The 19,845-nt window shown below is 46.7% G+C and overlaps 1 protein-coding gene across 3 annotated transcripts in view; it reads left to right on the top strand.

Annotated features, from left to right (window-relative positions):
• Nucleotides 1-2,089: 2,089 nt before the first annotated feature.
• FGFR3 (fibroblast growth factor receptor 3) overlaps nt 2,090-19,845 on the top strand; it is a 61,154-nt gene continuing 43,398 nt past the window's right edge. For all 3 annotated transcript variants that reach the window (XM_081911725.1, XM_081911724.1, XM_081911723.1), the window contains exons 1-2: nt 2,090-2,208; nt 2,531-2,795. In XM_081911725.1, the coding sequence (XP_081767851.1) occupies nt 2,606-2,795 (190 nt within the window). In that variant the 5' untranslated portion in view covers nt 2,090-2,208; nt 2,531-2,605. The remainder of the gene's footprint in view (nt 2,209-2,530; nt 2,796-19,845) is intronic.

Here is a 19,845-nt window from a genome sequence, read left to right as displayed (position 1 = left end):
GGGTCCACTGCCCTTGCAGTTCCAGCCACCAGAGGCAGTGGCCTCACCTTGCTTCATGGTTGGGCCAGCTCTGAGGGAGGCAAAGTTCTTAGAGACCAGCCACACCGCACCAGACAGCTCAGTTGGTGCCCCTGATGGGTGCAGCCCATGTGGGGCAGAGACCAGGCAGGGAGTTGGGGCGCAGCCACAGAGCAGGAGGGTCCACCGCTCGACTGGCGCCCCGAGAGAAAACGGTCTTGGTGGGAACAAATACAAATACCTTTACAGTGGTACCTCGGGTTAAGTACTTAATTTGTTCTGGAGGTCCATTCTTAACCTGAAACTGTTCTTAACCTGAAGCACCACTTTAGCTAATGAGGCCTCCTGCTGCTGCCGCGCCGCCAGAGCCCGATTTCTGTTCTTATCCTGAAGCAAAGTTCTTAACCTGAAGCACTATTTCTGGGTTAGCGGAGTCTGCAACCTGAAGTGTATGTAACCTGAAGCGTATGTAACCTGAAGCGTAGGTACCACCGTATTGGCATGCCGAGTTAAAACATTTCAAAACACTAGGATAAATTTAAAAGGGACAGGAGTGAGGCTTTCAAGGATCACAAGGTACCCTGTCTATTACCTATATGTCAAACAGATTGATGACGACGTCACCTTTGGCTCCCTAAAAAAAGTTCAACAACCTTGGTCAATCCAATGGGTAGATCACTGCCAGTTATTTTTATAGTGCGAGTAGATCGCAGTCTCTTGGAAGTTGAAGGGATGATTCATTAAGAACCCTTTCAGGTAAGATGGAGGTTAAAAAGGAAGCCACTGGGCAGGGCTGTCTTAAGCATATGCGGCACCAGGGCGCAAAGATCCGCCCGGCACCCCCCCCCCCAGGTTGCCCAGTCCCAGGCGCACAGGAGGGCGGAGCTGGCTGGCCGCCTCAGCATCTTGCTGGCTCGGTCACCCCCAAACTTGCGGCCAGAGCTGCCCGCAGCAGAAGGGCCCGCCATGGCGCTCTGAGCCATGGATGGGCTCTTCCCCGGACTCAATTCTCGGGCCCTGGACTCTCGGCCTGGTGCCCCTGAGAGCCCGGCGCCCGAGTGCCCCGCACCCCTACCGCCTATGGGTAAGACGGCCCTGCCACTGGGGCAGTAAAGTCCTTGTCCCTATCTGCTAGGAGGAACCTCATTTGGCTTTCTCTCAGAGCCGTGGGTCGCAGGTCCAATATCTTGCTCAGCATCGGTTTGCGGAGTCTGCTGTGCAAAGGGCAGTCCAAAACAATATGGTCCAGTGAATCTGGTAAGCCCTGATTGCAGGCACACAGGCGGACTTGATAAGGAATTTGCTAATATCTACCTGTGGTCACTGAGGGACGCGGGTGGCGCTGTGGTCTCTAAACCACAGTGCCTAGGACTTGCTGATCAGAAGGTTGGCGGTTCGAATCCCCGCGACGGGGTGAGCTCCCGTTGCTCGGTCCCTGCTCCTGCCAACCTAGCAGTTTGAAAGCACATCAAAGTGCAAGTAGATAAATAGGTACCACTCTGGCGGGAAGGTAAACGGCGTTTCCGTGCGCTGCTCTGGTTCGCCAGAAGCGGCTTAGTCATGCTGGCCACACGAAGCAGAAAAACTGTCTGTGGACAAACGTCCGCTCCCTCGGCCAGTAAAGCAAGATGAGCGCCCAACCCCAGAGTCGGTCACGACTGGACCTAGTGGTCAGGGGTCCCTTTACATTTACCTGTGGTCACTGCGGAAGGGAAAGAGTTTAGTCTCGGTGGGAAAGCTCAGGGAGCAGCTGCCCTGGTTCGTCGCCCAGCAGCGCCAAAAACCCGCACACGCCACGCCGTCTCTTGAGGCAGACGGGCGCCCACACCCCCGGCCACGAAAGAGGGGAAAGCCCAAGGGGGGGGCGCTTCCCGCCGGCTGCCTTTCCCGCCCTGTTCTTCAGGTAGGCTGCCGCACGCTCCTCCTCGCTGTCCAGCCGAAGGGCCGCCTCTCGAGGGCTTCGTGCGCCCTGGGCGCAAAGACGCGCCGCCCCTTCTCCGCCGCTGGGGGCCGCCGGCCAGCCCAGCCCAGCCGCCCAGCCCAGCCCTCTCAGTGAGGCGGGGCAGGCAGGCAGGCAGGCTGGCGGACCGGCTTTCTGGCAAGGCTGGCGAGCGAGCGAGGGAGCGAGCGGAGCGGAGCAGAGCCGCCCGCGCCTCTGCCCAGAAGCGCTCCAGCGGCGCCAAGGAGCAGGTAAGCGGCCGCTCCTCCGCGCCATCCCCGGCGGGTACTGCCGGCTTAATCGGAGGGCGGCGCCCCTCTCGGGACCCTAGAAGCGGCGTCGGGTTGCGGGAAGGGAAGCCCCGAGGGGAGGCGAAGCGGCTGCTCCGGGCTGCTGTCGGGGCAAACCCGGCCGGGAAGGGGGAAACGGTGCGCAAAAATGGTTCTTCCGAGGCGCGCTCGACGCGCCTTCCGAGGTGGCGGGCGGTGCTGGGGCAGGGCTGGCGGGGAAGAGGAGCTGCCCTCTCCGCTGAGGAGCCTCCGCGAGTGTCCCTCTCCTCCCGACTCCTTGCAGGGCACGGGGCCGCCACTTCGGGGACCCAGAGAAGGAGACCCCCGGCCAGCCCACGGAGCAGCATGCATCTGGAGGATGGCTGAGGCGGGCCGAGGAAGCGCTGCCACCACGACCCACGGCGGGCTGCCCCGAAGCGAGAGGAGAGGAATGATTGCTGCGTGGGGAGCCTGGTCTTGCTTTTTCCTGGTCGCCACTGTGCACAGCCTCCCTGCCGCCAGGATTCCTATTCCAGACCCCGAAGAAACGCCGACAAGAGCACCATTAGGTAAGGAAGCAGGAGGGCTTTCCCCAGTTATACTTTATTGCATTTTTAAGCATTTCACGGATGCATTCCAAAACGTAAGAATTTTTTTTCTTTTCTTTTATCCACTTCCCATCCCGTTTTCTGTAGCTTCTTATTTCTGCACCCCTATCTCCTCTCTCTTATAACATAACCATAATTACAATGATCTCTCAGTCCCTCTGTTGCTCATAGTTCAAATCCTGCTCACGATTCCATCAAGCTATTTCTTTAAACAGTCCCCCAAAAGGCTTCCATTCTTCCACAAAACAATCATCATTAGGTTTGCTGATTCCTCAGAGTCCATCATTTTACTTACCCATTCCTTTTCAGTGGGAATTTCTCCTTCCTCCCTTTTTTTGCGCATAAGGAATCCTAGCTGCTGTCATTACATACATAAACAGCTTAATCGTCTTTTTTGGAACCACAGGACAGCTTCTTCTGCAAAGCGTGAATATAGTTGACAAGGTTGGGGTTTTTTGGTTGGTTTTTTGTATTCCGTGGTATATAGACTAAAAAGGTTATAAGCCTTTTAAAATGGGAACACGCTTTGGATGTCTACTTGCCTGATAGTGTCCCAGTGTTTGATCCCAGAAGACTTGGCTTCAGCTTGGCAACTTTTCCTTTCCAATGCCATCCCTCCTGTGCGCAGTTTTACATAGGACTTTGTAGTTTGTTGCAAGAGAGAAGCACAGCTCTGCCTCTTAAGTTTGCTCTCTTGAGAAGTACGCAAGGATAGAATTGTTTCTGTTGCCTCCAGAACGGTCCGCTCTGCACATTTGCGATACTTTCCCTGCATACTTGCAAACTGCTGCTGGATCCACCAGAAGTATTACAACACCAAACTGTTACAAGTCTCCAATAAGCGGAAGCACCTCAAATGGTTATTGTAGCATTAGCCAAATGACAAATGCTAGGGTGTATGCACTTAGATGCCGGTGGCTTCACAGAAAAGCGTAACTTGATTTCCATGCTGGAAATAGTGGGTGTTCGGCCCACACAAAATATCTTTGTACTTTTGAAATTTGAAAATCTGGACTGGAAAGAAACAAGTCCTTCTTTCAAATCCTTTTTTCCAGTCTCACGTTCAGTGAAATGTTCTGTGCATTGTAGTGTTACATCTCCCAGCCAAATGCTGCGTTTAAGGGAATGGAGAAACAGGGTTGTTTGGGGGTCTTTGGGAAACTAGAAATTGAAGTAAGAGAGACATGAAAATTTGTGCTGAACCTTTTAAATATCCAAATGACTCAATTTTAAATATCTAACTGGCTCCGTTTATTTTAAGCGGGAAACTCATTGTACAATATCGCTTAAACTAAACATTTGGAGAGAGAGTTAATCGTTTCCCCCTTTGTTGGCAGACAGTAAAAGTCAGGGTATACATCTGTATACACCATGCACAGAAAGTTCTATCTGTGTCAGGTTTCCATTGTTTGGGAAAGAGATGAAACATGCTTGGCAAACAAATGAGGGTGGAATAAATGTGCTTCATGGCAGCTATTCACACCGGGACATTCTTTCCCTTCTGTTTTCCTGGTACAGCTATAGATCACTCAGGGCAGTGCTATTTTTCAAAGAAGAGAGGTGCCGGAACTCTCCATGAACACCTCCCTCTTACTCTTAGAATGCCAATGGTGCCCACCCGAGAGGTGCCGAAATTGAGTTCCGGCGGGGCGGGGGGAGCCCTGACCCAGGGTCATGGTTTTATTTTCAAAAAAGTTTGACTAAAAAGCTGGGGTCTCCATGTAGATTGCCTGGCTCATTTCCCCACAACTAAATTGGTTGAATAATGGAGCGACGTCTCTTCAGTTTGATCCAAGTAGATAAGTTTTGTACTGTATATGGAACAAGCTGCATGGCTTGTAGAACAGTCCAGAAACTCGCTAGGTATACAGTCAATTTGTTGATCCAGTGTTTGCTCCTTCTTTCATAGTGGACTGCCCTTGTTTTGAGCTTTTAAACCCAATTCCTTTGGAGTATGTAACCACGTTTTGTAAGGTTCAGAATGGGACCTCTGAACAAACAAGTTTAGGACTGAGTTCCTTCACTGTACAATATTGTGCTGTACTGCTGTTATGACTGCTGATAACGTAGCTACGCTACCATTCTGAAGGAATAAGTACTTGAATGGTGTACATATTTTTAGAATGTTAAGATGGAAGGGCCCAGCAGAGGTGTCTTAGAATGATGAAATCCCTAGATTGGGTCTACAAAATTGCTTTCTGGCAATAGTATTTTCACTTCTTTCCATTTTCAAAGAGGTAGAACTGCCCAGCTGTATAGACTCTGATGGCAGTCTTAGTCTTTAGGCAGTCTTAAGGGCCTTTTCATACATTATGTTGTATGTGTGTGTGATTTTCATTCTGAAAGCATGCACTTAAAAATATAAATGCAACGAACATGTATTGTACAAATATAGCAGGATCGGCTTGGGATTGTTGTCAGATATACACTACCAAGAATGGCATTACCTGAGTGCGACTGCATTTTATTTCCAAGAACTGTATCTCGGACTAGGGATCTAAGAGTGCAGTTTGCTGAGCGCAGACGTTGGTATAATCCTAATGGAATAAACAGCAGCAAATGGTTTCAGATTGTTAAATAAAATGCACGTTGGTCCCAATGGTTCCCAATGTTTAGCAGCACAAACAAAGTTGCACTATATATTGCATTATATATTGCACTATATATTGCATTATATGTGTGTATATATATAGAGAGAGAGAGAGATGCTTGATTGATAAATCCCTGTTTTTGAATGAACTATCAATATAAAATGGTCCATAAGAAAAGGTTCTGTTGAATCACTTGTATATAGAAGACAGAAATTCACAGCCAAGCAAAACACAGATGTTTACTTTTGAATCTGCAAATTGCACAGTCACAAGCAAACACTTTCTCCTGGTCAAATGGGCCGTGGGGGTACTGATTCATTACTGAGGCTTGTTGTTCGGCCGCTTTAGCCTTTAACACAGCTCAAGACCTTATTTTCCATAAAGGGGCTTGGAAGCATTTTTCCCCAGTGATCTAATTCTCCACACGGGGCTGTGAAAGTTGTAACAGCTACTGCCTTGTGCTTCTGCTCAGCTACATAAAACACACATTGAAAGGAGGCATTCTGGAGGTATGTGTATGTTTGCTAATATGAATACTAGCTATTAGTGGAGGTGGTGCAAATTCTGACATCTCTACAGGGAGGTGTTCTGCTGTTAGCAGGAAGAAGGCAGATGGTGGGTCTGCTGCTGAATAGAATCCGAACTGAAAATACTGGGGGCCTCATTTGGGCTGCATTTCTCTCGTCTCCTTTTTCTCAGGACTGCTGCAAGAACAATGTCATTTATTTTTTTTATGAATGAAAGTGGAGAGGCAAGGCAGAATTGACCGTGTATGTCATTCACTCGCAATGGCAGAGATGATTAGGGAGGTCAGTGAACTTGTTTGCAGCCTTGAACATGTGGTCACTCTATTCAGCCGCCACAGAATAGGCGTTGGAATAAAAAAAAAAAGCGCTCCTGCAATTTGCATTCTTATTCAGATAAAGATATTACTGGGTACGATCAGTGAATGTCAAGTAGTGCTTACTGTGTTGTTGGACAGCAGACAGATAAAAATAAAAGCGGCACATTTTAAGGAGTTTGTGAGGTGCTCTGTCCCAATTGTACTGTGGTTTCCACAACACCCATTTTAATTCTTTTCCACAGAAAAAAAATCCCATTACAAACGAAACTCCCCCTCCCCTTATCTTACCCATTAAGTGTTCTGGATCTAATGATATTCTTGAGACAGAATGTTTATTAGCTGGCAGATAAAAGTATCTGTAATATTCAAAGAGCAACAAATACTTATTATTTTATTGTTATTAAACATTCAGACCACCCTTCATCTGAGAATCAGAGGGTGGTTCACAGTATAAAATACATAACAAAGTAACAAACAGAACAACAATCCCATACTTCTGGGGAGAAAACTATTTGAGCCATACAGTTATTTTATTGAAATAGCTATACACTGGTTTTCAGCCCATGGGTTCTCTGAGCAGCTTACAGTAGTTTGAAAAAGCAACCCACTGACAATTACAACTTCTTTATTTAAAAAACCAGAAGAGCACCCCAGAAAAGCTTCTTTTTAAAACAAAACAAAACAAAACAAAACACCAGGGTCATACCAGCATTAAAAGTGCAAACTTAAAAGCAAAATAACCCGTCTGTTAGGAATAAACTGGAGCAGATTTTGACATTAAAACAAGTGAGGGAGATAATAATAATAATAATAATAATAATAATAATAATAATAATAATAATAAATAATTTATTTTTATGCCCCGCCCATCTGGCTGGGTTTCTCCAGCCACACTGGGCGGCTTCCAACAAAACACTAAAATACAATAACCTATTAAACATTAAAAGCTTCCCTAAACAGGGGTGCCTTCAGATGTCTTCTAAAAGTTTGGTAGTTATTTTTCTCTTTGACATCTGGTGGGAGGCCGTTCCACAGGGCAGGCGCCACTACCGAGAAGGCCCTCTGCCTGGTTCCCTGTGACTTGGCTTCTCGCAGTGAGGGAACTGCCAGAAGGCCCTTGGCGCTGGACCTCCGTGTCCGGGCAGAACGATGGAGATGGAGACGCTCCTTCAGGTATACTGGACCGAGGCCGTTTAGCAGAGTGCAGGTATCTGGGGTTTGGTCTTGATACATGCGAAGTGAAGAAGTGTAGTTTGTGGCTAGGAAGACCTAGGAACCCCTTGGGTCACCTTTGAGCACATCAGAATTCCTGCTCAGTACAGAGACATTGCTAATTTTCCTTATAGGAATGGCTGAATTAGTCAAGGAGAAGTTGATGCCTCTTGGTTAACACGTTGGGACGGTACAATGTTCCCAACATAGTCACTGAGCTAGTTTGGACAGTAAGCCAGGAGATCAGAAGCATTCATTTTCAATTTAGATTCAACACAGCTCGCTATTTTGTCTGAACCCAACACAGTGTGATTATTATGAGCAGTAGCTTGCTTAAAACAAGCCGGCGTGAAACCATGGATTGTGAAATGGTCCTGTTTCAACAAACCGTAGTTACAATGAACCACAGTTATGGGTTCAGGCAGAACGCTAATGGAAACTGAAACTTGTGGCTACACCAGGAGGCAGAAGCTCCAAAGCCCGAGGTTAGCTGAAGCTTGTTCCCATTGTGGTAAACCACGGTTTATTGTGATGCCTGAACTCGCCCACTGATTCTTCCGAGAAAGAAAGACTCCTATACCTTTTCTGCTGGGAAAGAAAAGTGCAGCAGCTAAAGCAACTAAGATGTTTCTTTCTTGGGAGAATTTCCTTTTTTCTTTCGCTCTGTTCCTGTAGGAAATATACTTTGATTAAGTTGTACAGCTGGAAACAGAAGCATATCAGGCTGCCAAGTGCAGATGCAGTCATCCAAAAAAAGGGCTGCTGGGTATCTTTTATTCCTTTCAAATGGATATTGTGCAAGTGGGATGGGCATGCCAACCTGTGATGCGTGGCCGTCATGCAGCAAAGCTTGAGCAGGGGCTGAATCCTGAGCTCCTGTTTGGTCCTACTGTGTTCAGTGGCCAAGTTTACATTGTCTGTTGCTGTTTTTATGTGGATTTTCTGTAAAGAAAGAGGTTAAAACGTGGATTTCTGTAGCGGAGTTCGGTTTTCGCAGATTCCAATAAGAAGGACTTGCTTTAAGTTGCTATAAATCACAAGCAAAATCACATCGTTGACATCGTAATTGGAACCTGACACTTTCGTAACAAGCTGCTGTATGGCGTGAACAAGATTTGTAATCTTGCTGCGTTTAATTATTATTATTATTTTTGGAGCCGTTTTTGTTTTCTTAAAAAAAAAACAACAATCATATCTAATTATATTTTTATCTGCTGACAGTCTCTATCAGGCTTCCTCAAACTCAGCCCTCCAGATGTTTTTGGCCTACAACTCCCATGATTCCTAGCTAGCAGCACCAGTGGTCAGGGATGATGGGAGCTGTAGTCTCAAAACATCTGCAGGGCCGAGTTTGAGGAAGACTGGACTATATTGTATTCTGCTTGTAGCAGCGTAGTTTCTTGACACTGATTGGCTGAGCTGCTGTGATGGCATGGAACATTCCTACTTGAGGAACAAGGTTTTAGCAACAAAGGTTTCACAGCCTGGCTTCTGTTAGAAAGGATAGGTTTTAGCCTTTGGGGGATAGGCATCCCTTATATGGTGTGGTGTAAAGGCATACAGGGGATGCAGGTGGCGCTGTGGGTTAAACCACTGAGCCAGGACTTACCGATCAGAAGGTCGGCGGTTCGAATCCCTTCAACGGGGTGAGCTCCCGTTGCTCGGTCCCTGCTCCCAGCTAGCAGTTTGAAAGCACATCAAAGTGCAAGTAGATAAATAGGTACCACTCCGGCGGGAAGGTAAACGGCGTTTCCGTGCGCTGCTCTGGTTTTGCCAGAAGCGGCTTAGTCATGCTGGCCACATGACCCAGAAAAACTGTCTGCGGACAAACGCCAGCTCCCTTGGCCAGTAAAGCGAGATGAGCGCCACAGCCCCAGAGTCGTTTGCGACTGGACTTAACTGTCAAAGACATACAAGGCAACAGCCTTGCTGAGCCTAAGCAGGTCTTGGCCTTGATTGGTTTTCCGGCTGGGAAGCACATGCCTTGGGAAATGTAGCTTAATGAAATAGGTCCCTTCCAACTCTACAATTCTATGAGTCTATGGTTCTATTAAATGATACAGGCATGTAGACAGAAGATCGGGCCAGGGCAAAGAGTCAGTGGAAGAAGACTGGAAAAAAATTAAAGATTATTTACAGAAATACTGTAAAATCAATGAATGTTAGAAAAATGTTGGAATGAAGTTATATGGCTTTAGCAGAAATGTTATAAGGAACTAAGTACAAATAGATTGTTAATGCATTAAAGGGAAAAATAAGGCTAGAATATGTTAAGATAAATTACAGGACAGAAAACAGAGGAAGATGGAAAGGAATTGCTGAAACAGTTAATTGAAGTGGAATACAAAAAGGGAGGCATGAGGAGGTCGCTGAAACAAGTGAATGAAAGATAAGATATTGAAATTATTGGATGTGCTCTTAATTGTTCTTGTTTTGTTTTGTTAATTCAATGTTTTAAGGTTAGTGTTATGTAGTGTTTTTGTTTTTGTATTGTATCATATTGTTTTGTTTAATTCTTTTTTTGTAATCTTTAAACTGTTAATAAATATTTTTTTTAAAAAAAAAGAAGATCTGGCCAGGGCAGGTGAGGGACTGGAATGGTGGGGAGAAAGAGAATTCAGCAGGTATCAGAGAGCCCAGAGGCTAGGTGGAAAGGGTCACAGCAAGTAGCAGAGTTAGATCAAGGTGTGTGACCCAAGTGCAGATAGAAGCATCATAAGCTGGAGACTGAGAAGACTTGGGGACTGAGGGCCAGGGCACATAAAGGCTGTGCAGGGTTGCCAAGTCTAGACCCTGAGAGGGTTGCACAGAAGGCTGACTCTGGCATTATTGTCTGGCATTGGCTCCCAGTGCATTTCCGAGCACAATTCAAAGCGTTGGTGTTGACCTTTAAAGCCCTAAACGGCCTCGGTCCTGTATACCTGAAGGAGCGTCTCCACCCCCATCATTCTGCCCGGACGCTGAGGTCCAGCGCCGAGGGCCTTCTGGCGGTTCCCTCATTGCGAGAAGCAAAGCTACAGGGAACCAGGCAGAGGGCCTTCTCGGTAGTGGCACCCACCCTGTGGAACGTCCTCCCATCAGATGTCAAAGAGATAAACAACTACCTGACATTCAGAAGATATCTTAAGGCAGCCCTGTTCATTTTTTAATATGTGACATTTTAGTGTATTTTTTTTTGTCTCTGTGGAAGCCTCCCAGATGGGCGGGGTACAAATAATAAATTATTATTATTATTATTATTATTATTATTATTATTATTATTATTATTTCATCAGCACATCTGTGGTTAAGAGGTAGTGAGATTATGCTAGGCACTGGATTTCACATACACATTTGAACAAACCAGCTCTTTGATTGTAAGCTTCCTGTATTATCGGATTGAAACTTAAAACTCGGTGTTGATTAAATTGTGTTGTTTTTTTAAGCTAGAGGATGGGCAAAGCCTTAATTTTTACTTTAATTTTTAGCTTCTTCTGTGTGAATGTATTGGCCTCATCCTTATTTTGGTGGACTCCGCCCCCCCCCCCCCCGGTTGCCTCCACCATCAAAACTAGGGGAAACTTGTAAGATACATTGCAGTGAAGTCATTATGACTACAAGTGATTCTAACTTTTAGAATTGGTGCCTGAGTTTGCTTATTTTCCTCTTTCTTCCTCATCCCGCTTTTTCCTTTCTGTGTTGTGTCTTTGAGATTCCAACCCACCCACAGGCAGATACCATCTTGCTTTTATTGATCTTGGGAAAACTACTCTTGGAACCTTTTGTGTGTTCAGACCCAGAGACCCCCCCCCTAAATAAATACACACCTGACTCAAATTTTAGTTTTGGTTTTTGGCAGAATTTAGGCCACAACTTTATTGATTACAGAAAAAGTGAGTGGTTGCACGGGCTCTGGTTCAACTAGCTCTCTACACACCTGCAGGTAGCGCTGACCCAGAGCTCTCATAGAATCATAGAGACCACAAGGGCCATCGAGTCCAACCCCCTGCCAAGCAGGAAACACCATCAGAGCACTCCTGACATATGGTTGTCAAGCCTCTGCTTAAAGACCTCCAAAGAAGGAGACTCCACCACACTCCTTGGCAGCAAATTCCACTGTCGAACAGCTCTTACTGTCCATTGCTCCGTGTCCGCTTCTCTGGAGCAGCAGAAAACAACCTTTCTCCCTCCTCTATGTGACATCCTTTTATATATTTGAACATGGCTATCATATCACCCCTTAACCTCCTCTTCTCCAGGCTAAACATGCCCAGCTCCCTTAGCCGTTCCTCATAAGGCATCGTTTCCAGGCCTTTGACCATTTTGGTTGCCCTCCTCTGGACACGTTCCAGTTTGTCAGTGTCCTTCTTGAACTGTGGTGCCCAGAACTGGACACAGTACTCCAGGTGAGGTCTGACCAGAGCAGAATACAGTGGCACTATTACTTCCCTTGATCTAGATGCTATACTCCTATTGATGCAGCCCAGAATTGCATTGGCTTTTTTAGCTGCCATAGGTCAGACAAAGATGAACACCTGAGGTAGGGGAAAAGCCCGGGAACAGACTCTGTTCACTCCCCCAGATGCTCCCCGGACTCAGGCATGGGCACAACCCCCTCTCAGGGGTTGACCAAACCATCGAGTCCCTAGACTCTGTTCATTCCCCCAGATGCTCCCCTGAACTCAGGCACAGGCACACCCGCTCTAAGGGGTTGACCAAACCAATGAGTCCCTGGATTCCTTTAACGGAATACCCTTCACATAGGGATGGTGAGAGCGTTCTCCCATCCCTATCACCTGAACCAGAGCCTATCCGCAGCCTTACAAGTTGTGACGATTTGCTACACAGCAGGCGAAACCCAAATGGCAACAGCCAATAAGCCAAGTGGGGAAAATCCCTGCTGTGCCCCTGTCTCAAGGACAGACGACACACAATGGCATAGCAAGGTCAGTCGCAAAATATCCTAAATATAGGGAGAGGTGGGCGGGTGTACTGTTTGCACGAGCCAAAAGAGAATCTCTGGGTCAAATGCAAGGGGTTAAATAGGTCCCTCGAATCGTTTAGACTGCACCCCATTGGCCAGAGTACACCCATCAGCAAGGGACCTACCAATCGGGCGTTGTGGCTATCCAGTGGACCCACCTACAAACAGGAAGTCAGTCTCCAGGTCTCACCGCAACACATTCCCTCTTTTAAGGAGGACACAATTTCTGTGAAAAACAACAACAACCATGCCTTAAATAAATATAAATAAATAAATTTAGTCTTGCAGCGGTGATGGTGCTATATTTTTCAGCCTGCCTGTGTTGGCAAAGCCATCCTAAACAAGAGGTGTTTTCTGAATGTTGTGAACAAGGCAGGAGGTTGTTGGTTGCTATTGTAAGCTACCGAAGGCCACTCTCCTTTTAGATGATATTCCAGATATCTGTTTCCTTCTTCTCTTTGCCACATGCAAAGCGGGGAGCAGGATTGCAAGTGCTTGCATGTTCAGCAAAGGTGATCGGGAGAATTCCTGCATGGCTGGGATTCCTGATTGTTTGGAGGAATCCTAAGTGTATTTCTGGTTGAATGCATGGCTGCCGCCTGCCCTCTGCATATTGTCTCTTTGTGGTAAGAATGAATAAAAAAGGGCCCATCTCGTTTTGCTTCTGCTCTCTTGCCTTCAGTTCATAGAAGATAGACCTATGGAAAGGAATTAGACACAATAATTAAATGGACCCTCTGTGTGTCCATTCATAACTGTCACAGATTTGAAAATAAGGGACCAGCAGCCTCGAAAATAAGGGATCAGCAGCCAAAATAAGGGATTTTCCAGGCACAGGTAGGTTCAACTTCTGAGCCCCTCCGAGCCAAAGGCAGAAAGCCCAGCCAGCAGCCAAACGAAGCCTCAAGCGGTGGTTCCCACAGCGCAGCAACCCGGCAAAGGGGATGCAGCAAGGAAAACCACCGTCGCCTCTCCGCTGGGAAGCGCTGAGCAAAGGCGAGTCCCCAGGCAACGCAGCTGATTTGATTGGCACAAGGCCTGCAAGCTCCATCCCCCAGTCGTTCTTAGAGTCCTTATTGGGTGAGCAACGCAGCCAAGCAACACAGTTGGAGCCTCCCTCCTCCCTGGCCGGCAGGGAGGGAGGGAGAGGAGCCGCTCCCTTTGAAACCTGGGAAATTTAAGGGACATCATCAATAAGGGACAGCAGCGGGACACGGCACTGAGATAAGGGAGTTTCCCGCCAAATAAGGACGGTTGACAGCTATGTGTCAATTGTGTAGGGTGGGGCTGGGGGCAATCAAGAAAAGGGAGGGTTGCTTTCCTCATTCTCTCCCAGGAGGTTTCCTGGGAGCATCTGGTGGCCATGGCTGGAAAGGGGATGCTCAATGGGTTATTCAGCCAGGCTGCTCTTATTTTATTTGCTTCCTTTAAAACATTTATATTATTGTAAGCCGCCTAGAGATCTCTCTTATTTGGTGCCATATAAATATTGCTAATAAATACATGCTGGATCCCTTTCCGTAGTTCACAGTGGGTTACAATGAGATAATATATCCCGTATTTTTCCGCCTATAAGACGCCCCCATGTATAAGACGGCCCCTATTTTGGGGGACTCCAAATTAAGAAAATACTCCTTAGCACTACCTGTGTATAAGACGAGCCCCAATTTTAAACCTAATTTTTGGGTTTTAAAAAAACTAGTTTTATACATGGAAAAATACAGTCGGTGTGTCGGTGTGTGTGTGTGTGTTGTCATTTACTGCAGATTTTGTTAAGCTACCTGTTCTGAGAAGTTTTATCTGATTTACAAGATAGAAATTCCTTAATAACAAATAAAATACTGGTTGTATTCAATAATAATAATAATAATAATCAAAAACGAGGTAGCCAACCAAACGAAAAACAGGGTGAAAGCTCTTCTGAAATCTACTGACAACAATTAAAAAGAGGGGGAGAGATAGAAAGAGAAAGAGTGAAACTGGTCCCAGAGCCAGCCCCATCCCCCCAAACTGGACTGTGGCTTTTGACTCTCTTTTTTCCTGCCCACCATGGTGTTAGAGAAAATATGTCCCCCCCCCATCACCCTTCAGAAAAAAGTTCAGATCACAGCTAGAAATGTCTACCGCACTGACCACAGGCAAACCTGCCTCCTCAGAGATATGAGCTTTGATTTGTCTGGGAAGTACAAATGTTCAAACAGAAAAGAACGAGTTTTATTTTATGGAAAAACTAACCATATTTGTTATAGACAAGGCTACTTAGTGTTTGCTATTATTACATTTTTGCTGTTTTTCAAATCTAAATGCAGTGGGTGGAAATATGTAGAACAGGCATGCATAGTTCAATTTCCTGACTTTCATTTTTAAAAACCACTAAGGATCTAGTCCTCATCGCTGAGAGGCTATATCTGAAACAATGGCGCAATAGTATCTGAGGAACCAGAGGGGTGGGCCGGGTGATGTTTCCTTTCCTGCAAAGTCTTTGCCCCCTTCCCATGAGTAACGACAGCAGCATAAATTATGCAAATCAAGAGGAATGTGCAATTTTGGGGCGAAGAGTTTTGCGTGGTCACGTAACTTTGATCAGTATAAACATGGACCTCGTTGTGGCCAAGCCTTGAATACAGCTAGTGGCTAAAGAACGCGGGTGGCGCTGTGGGACGCGGGTGGCGCTGTGGGCTAAACCACAGAGCCTAGGACTTGTCGATCAGAAGGTCAGCGGTTCAAATCCCCGCGACGGGGTGAGCTCCCGTTGCTCGGTCCCTGCTCCTGCCAACCTAGCAGTTCGAAAGCACGTCAAAGGGCAAATAGGTACCACTCCGGCGGGAAGGTAAACGACGTTTCTGTGCGCTGCTCTGGTTCGCCAGAGGTGGCTTAGTCATGCTGGCCACATGACCCGGAAGCTGTACGCCGGCTCCCTTGGCCAATAAAGCGAGGTGAGCGCTGCAACCCCAGAGTCGGTCACGACTGGACCTAATGGTCAGGGGTCCCTTTACCTTTACCTTTAAAGAATACCTGCGTCGTCTGCTTGTGAGATTTCTCTTTGAGGAAGAGTAGCAGGTCAAGACCTTTGGCATGTTGCGTCTCTTTTAACAGCCGTACCGCTATTGTACCCATCTGTGACTGTATACACCTAGCGCTTTTAAAAATATAATGTTGTTTGAGTTGTGCTTTATTTCCCCGCTTTGTGTATGACACACCCTCCTGTTTGTGATGCTATGGAGACTGTCAGGTGGGTGAGACAAGGGAACCTTTATACAGCGAATTTGATATTCATTACCCTCATAACCTTTGTCTTTAGTTAGCAGGAAGGCTTTGCGATATCAAAAGCAAACAAGGAGCCTGAGATACGAGAAGAGCAAAGCCTTAGGTAAACTTGGTAGTTAAATGTGAAAAGTAATCTGATTAAACTTACCCTGTCGTTCTTCTTTGGGGGCGGGTAGGGAACACACCGTATCTTGCTGTGTTGTGTAATGTGCCCCCTCCAGAATCAAGAGTAAAAGCCTGTTTAGTTCTGCCTTCTTGTCTTGAAACTGTGCTGGTGCTTGGAAGAACATCATTTGCATCGATATGAAAAATAAGGGCGTGCATATTTTACTGGGATATATATTCCTAGGAAGTCTGGTGCCATTCTCATCCAATTCCAAATGAAGCCGCTAGTGCTCCACTTCTGGGTTTGGGGTTGGGAAGGGAGGAATGTTTCCACACTGTTTGAGCTGGCATCTCAGGAACAGTGGATCTGCTGGGTAAGTGCTCAGGAGCCGGCTGATCTGGAGCTGCAGATTGGCTAGCTGAGGAGGGCTCTCATATGAAGATTGCTCATGAGTAGGTCCACAGGTAGGAATATCTCCAATCCATCTCTGTGATGCCATTTAAGGTAAAGGGACCCCTGACCATTAGGTCCAGTCATGGCCGACTCTGGGGTTGCGGCGCTCATCTCGCTTTATTGGCCGAGGGAGCCGGCGTACAGCTTCCGGGTCATGTGGCCAGCATGACTAAGCCACTTCTGGCGAACCAGAGCAGCACACGGAAACACCGTTTACCTTCTCGCTTGACCGTTTCCTATTTATCTACTTGCACTTTGTGCTTTTGAACTGCTAGGTTGGCAGGAGCAGGGACCGAGCAACGGGAGCTCACCCCGTCGCGGGGATTTGAACCGCCGACCTTCTGATCGGCTAGTCCTAGGTTCTGTGGTTTAACCCACAGCGCCACCCGCGTCCCTATGATGCCATTTGGTGGCCTGCAAAAAAGCGGGTGCTTGAGAACTCTACCCCTGTTCTTCTTGTCACACGTCTGGCTTCCTCTGCAAAGTTCTTCTCAGTTTCTCTAGTCTTTCCCTCCCTGCTCCCTCAGTTCCACCAGTTTTACGTTCACAGTACAGTCATACCTTGGAAGTTGAGCAGAATCCGTTTCGGAAGTCCGTTCGGCTTCCAAAACGTTCGGAAACCAAAGCGTGATCTCTGATTGGCTGCAGGAAGCTCCTGCAGCCAATCGGAAGCCATGGAAGCCCCCCAAATTAGTTCACAAACCGGAACGGTCATTTCTGGGTTTGCGGCATTTGGGAGCCAAAACGTTCGAGAACTAAGAAAACCAAGGTACGATTGTACTTTAGAAATCTTTCTTTAAAATCACCAATGCTTTGCTGAGGTGTATAAACTACTTGGGAAACGTTCTAGCCCAGCAGTGGACAGCCTCTGGCCAGCAGGTCCCATTAGGCCTGGCAGGATTCCGGATTTGACCCACAAGGCTTTCTCCCCCAAACTCCACCCTGTTACCTTTTCACTTCCTGCATTCCAAGTGTGGGGCAGGTGAAGACATGGCTATAGAACAACGATCAGGAACTAAGTTGCTGTTACTCAACCTCCTTACATAGATCTTAGACATAAGTACTCAGAACCAGGTCTCACGAGTAGATCTGAAAACCAGTAGCTCAAACTTGTGATTTGAAACTGATCCAGCCAGTCTGCAACCAACTGAAGTTTTGTAATACAGTACATGATTATTTTATTTATTTATTTATTTATACCCCGCCCATCTGGCTGGGTTTCCCTAGCCCAGGGGTTGGCAACCCGCGGCTCCGGAGCCGCATGTGGCTCTTTTATACCTTTGCTGCGGCTCCGGGACGGATACTAGCGAGGGGAGGAGGTGCAATGTGCGCCCCGACACTCCCCACTGTGGCGGGCGCTGTACTGGCTGTGACGTCGCATGGGGGCGGTGCGTGCGTTAGTCACGCACTGTCCCGACGTCACCTTCCCACCCGCCCGCCACATTGTAAGGGGCATGTACGCTGGTCACTGCATTGAAAGGGGGCATGTACGCTGGTCACTGCTTTGAAGGGGAGTGAAGAACACACACACAGAAAAAGGTAACTTGTTAATTTAACGTTTATTTCTATGAGGAGGAGTAATTCTGAGGGGTCAAACAAAGAAATAATAAAAAGTGACAAAAAGTTATTTTTATAATGACGGGTTTTGTGGCTCCCAGTTTTTTCTTTCTTCGGAAACGGGTCCAAGTGGCTCTTTTTGTCTTAAAGGTTGCAGACCCCTGCCCTAGCCGCTCTGGGCTGCTTCCACAAAGACCAAAAATACACTAAGATGTCACACATTAAAAACTTCCCTGAACAGGGCAGCATGAGTGGGAGCAGTGAATATTCCCCTCTTTGCAAACATATCTCTGGAGAGTAGCAGCAGCAGAAGAACATTCCAGGAGGATATGTGATAATCTTCTAGGTAAAGAAAGATCCCCGTTGTATGAACTCCCACATTATTGGATCTTCAATAAGATGCTTTCCTATAGAAAGAGAGGACTGGCTCTCCTCTCCCCCCCCCCCCCCCGCCTTTAAAAGATGAACTGGTGGTTGTCTCCAGTGGGTGACAAGGTTGGGCATTTGGCTGGGCCCCAAGGTCTTCATGAAGAACACCACCAATCTTGCTCCACACAACACCTGAGAACATCAGAGGCAGTGCGTGATAAGGGTTTAAATTTCATTCCCCATCCCCTCTGGGTGAAAGGAGACCAGAGAACCTGCAGAATTTGGATACTGGATTAAGTTGGGACTGGGGCTGATGGGAGTTGTGGTCTGAAACATCTGGACAGCATCTGGTTGGAGATGTTTGCTGGTTGGAGAAGACTGTTATTATTATGATTATTTTACTATCAGGCTGCCTGTCACTATGCTTTTTACTATGTTTTCATCATTGATTTTTTGGAATGTGTTTCTAATGTACATCGCCCTGAGATCTTTTGATAAAGGGCAGTATATAAATTGAAACAACAACAACAACAGCATGGTTTTAGGGTTATTTACTAGAAATGGGCAGCTGTATGAATGATGCACACCAGCCATATCACTTAGCCATATCACTGCACATCTAAACATTCTGCAAAACAGAGAAACAAAACTAGAAAAAAGATAGCCAATTAAAAATAATAATCCCATTTTGACACTGATGAAAAGCTTCCAGTCTCGTTATATTGAAAGCAACAGTATTCTGCCTCCAGCTTCAGTGAATGCCTGAAATAAATGTTCTAAAAAGTTGGGGGGCGGAGGCTGTTGCAGCATAAGATCAGCGAATTTATAGAAAGTACAAATAGTGATCTGATCCTATACTTCTTTCCTGGAGAATCAGGTAATAGGTGGTAGTGTGGGACTGTTTTAGCTTGCGGAAAGCGCTGGGGGAGAGAATTACAAAGCAGAGAAAACAGGGTTGTTTTTTTCCATAGAAGGAGAGGTCTGCCCCCTCCTCCTCACCCAGATATTTGGGCTTATATTCATGCAGTCCAGGTGGTCTCGGTTTAACTTCCAGGGCAAGACATTCTAAGCTTGGTGGTTAGTTATTTTCTGAAGTAAGGAAGGGGGCAACAGGGGGCAACTGACAAATGTTAGTATAAGTCCCCGACAGAGTGCCTGGAGTTCCGCTTTGAGCCATGTTCTCTGAACCGTTTAGACCACTGGAGGAAACCTGCAGAAATGAGTACAATGCCCCTGGGTACCCTTCCTAAGATCAACAAGTTCCTAGGAAGCGTGCCACGGGCTGGCTCTCCATAAACAGATTTCTGTTCGATCTCCTTTTGAATACCAAGTAGTGTTGAAAATGTGAAGCCTCTCAAACATACCATTTGCCTCCTTTTCAAAGCTTTGCTCACCGACGGCTCCTAGTCCTGCTGTGCTCAGAACGCAATTTCCAGTTGGCATCAGAAACCATGGGTTTCTTTGGAGGCGGCAATAGCTGGCAGTAGCAAGTACTGTAACTGGTTACCCTTTGGAAAAATCCACAGCCCCAAGTGTGTTAAACCACTAAGACAAACTTTGTCCTTTCATTTTAAATTTTCATAGTGGATTTCCTCATAAAATATTGGGGGGAGGAGAAGTTTGGTCATTTGCTCTTATCTTACTCTTAA

Source organism: Podarcis melisellensis, assembly GCF_964234715.1.
Source record: "Podarcis melisellensis genome assembly, chromosome: 5".
Classification (NCBI taxonomy): Eukaryota; Metazoa; Chordata; class Lepidosauria; order Squamata; family Lacertidae; genus Podarcis; species Podarcis melisellensis.
The sequence above is the reverse complement of the archived record's forward strand: the minus strand, read 5'-3'. Positions and strand labels throughout refer to the sequence as shown.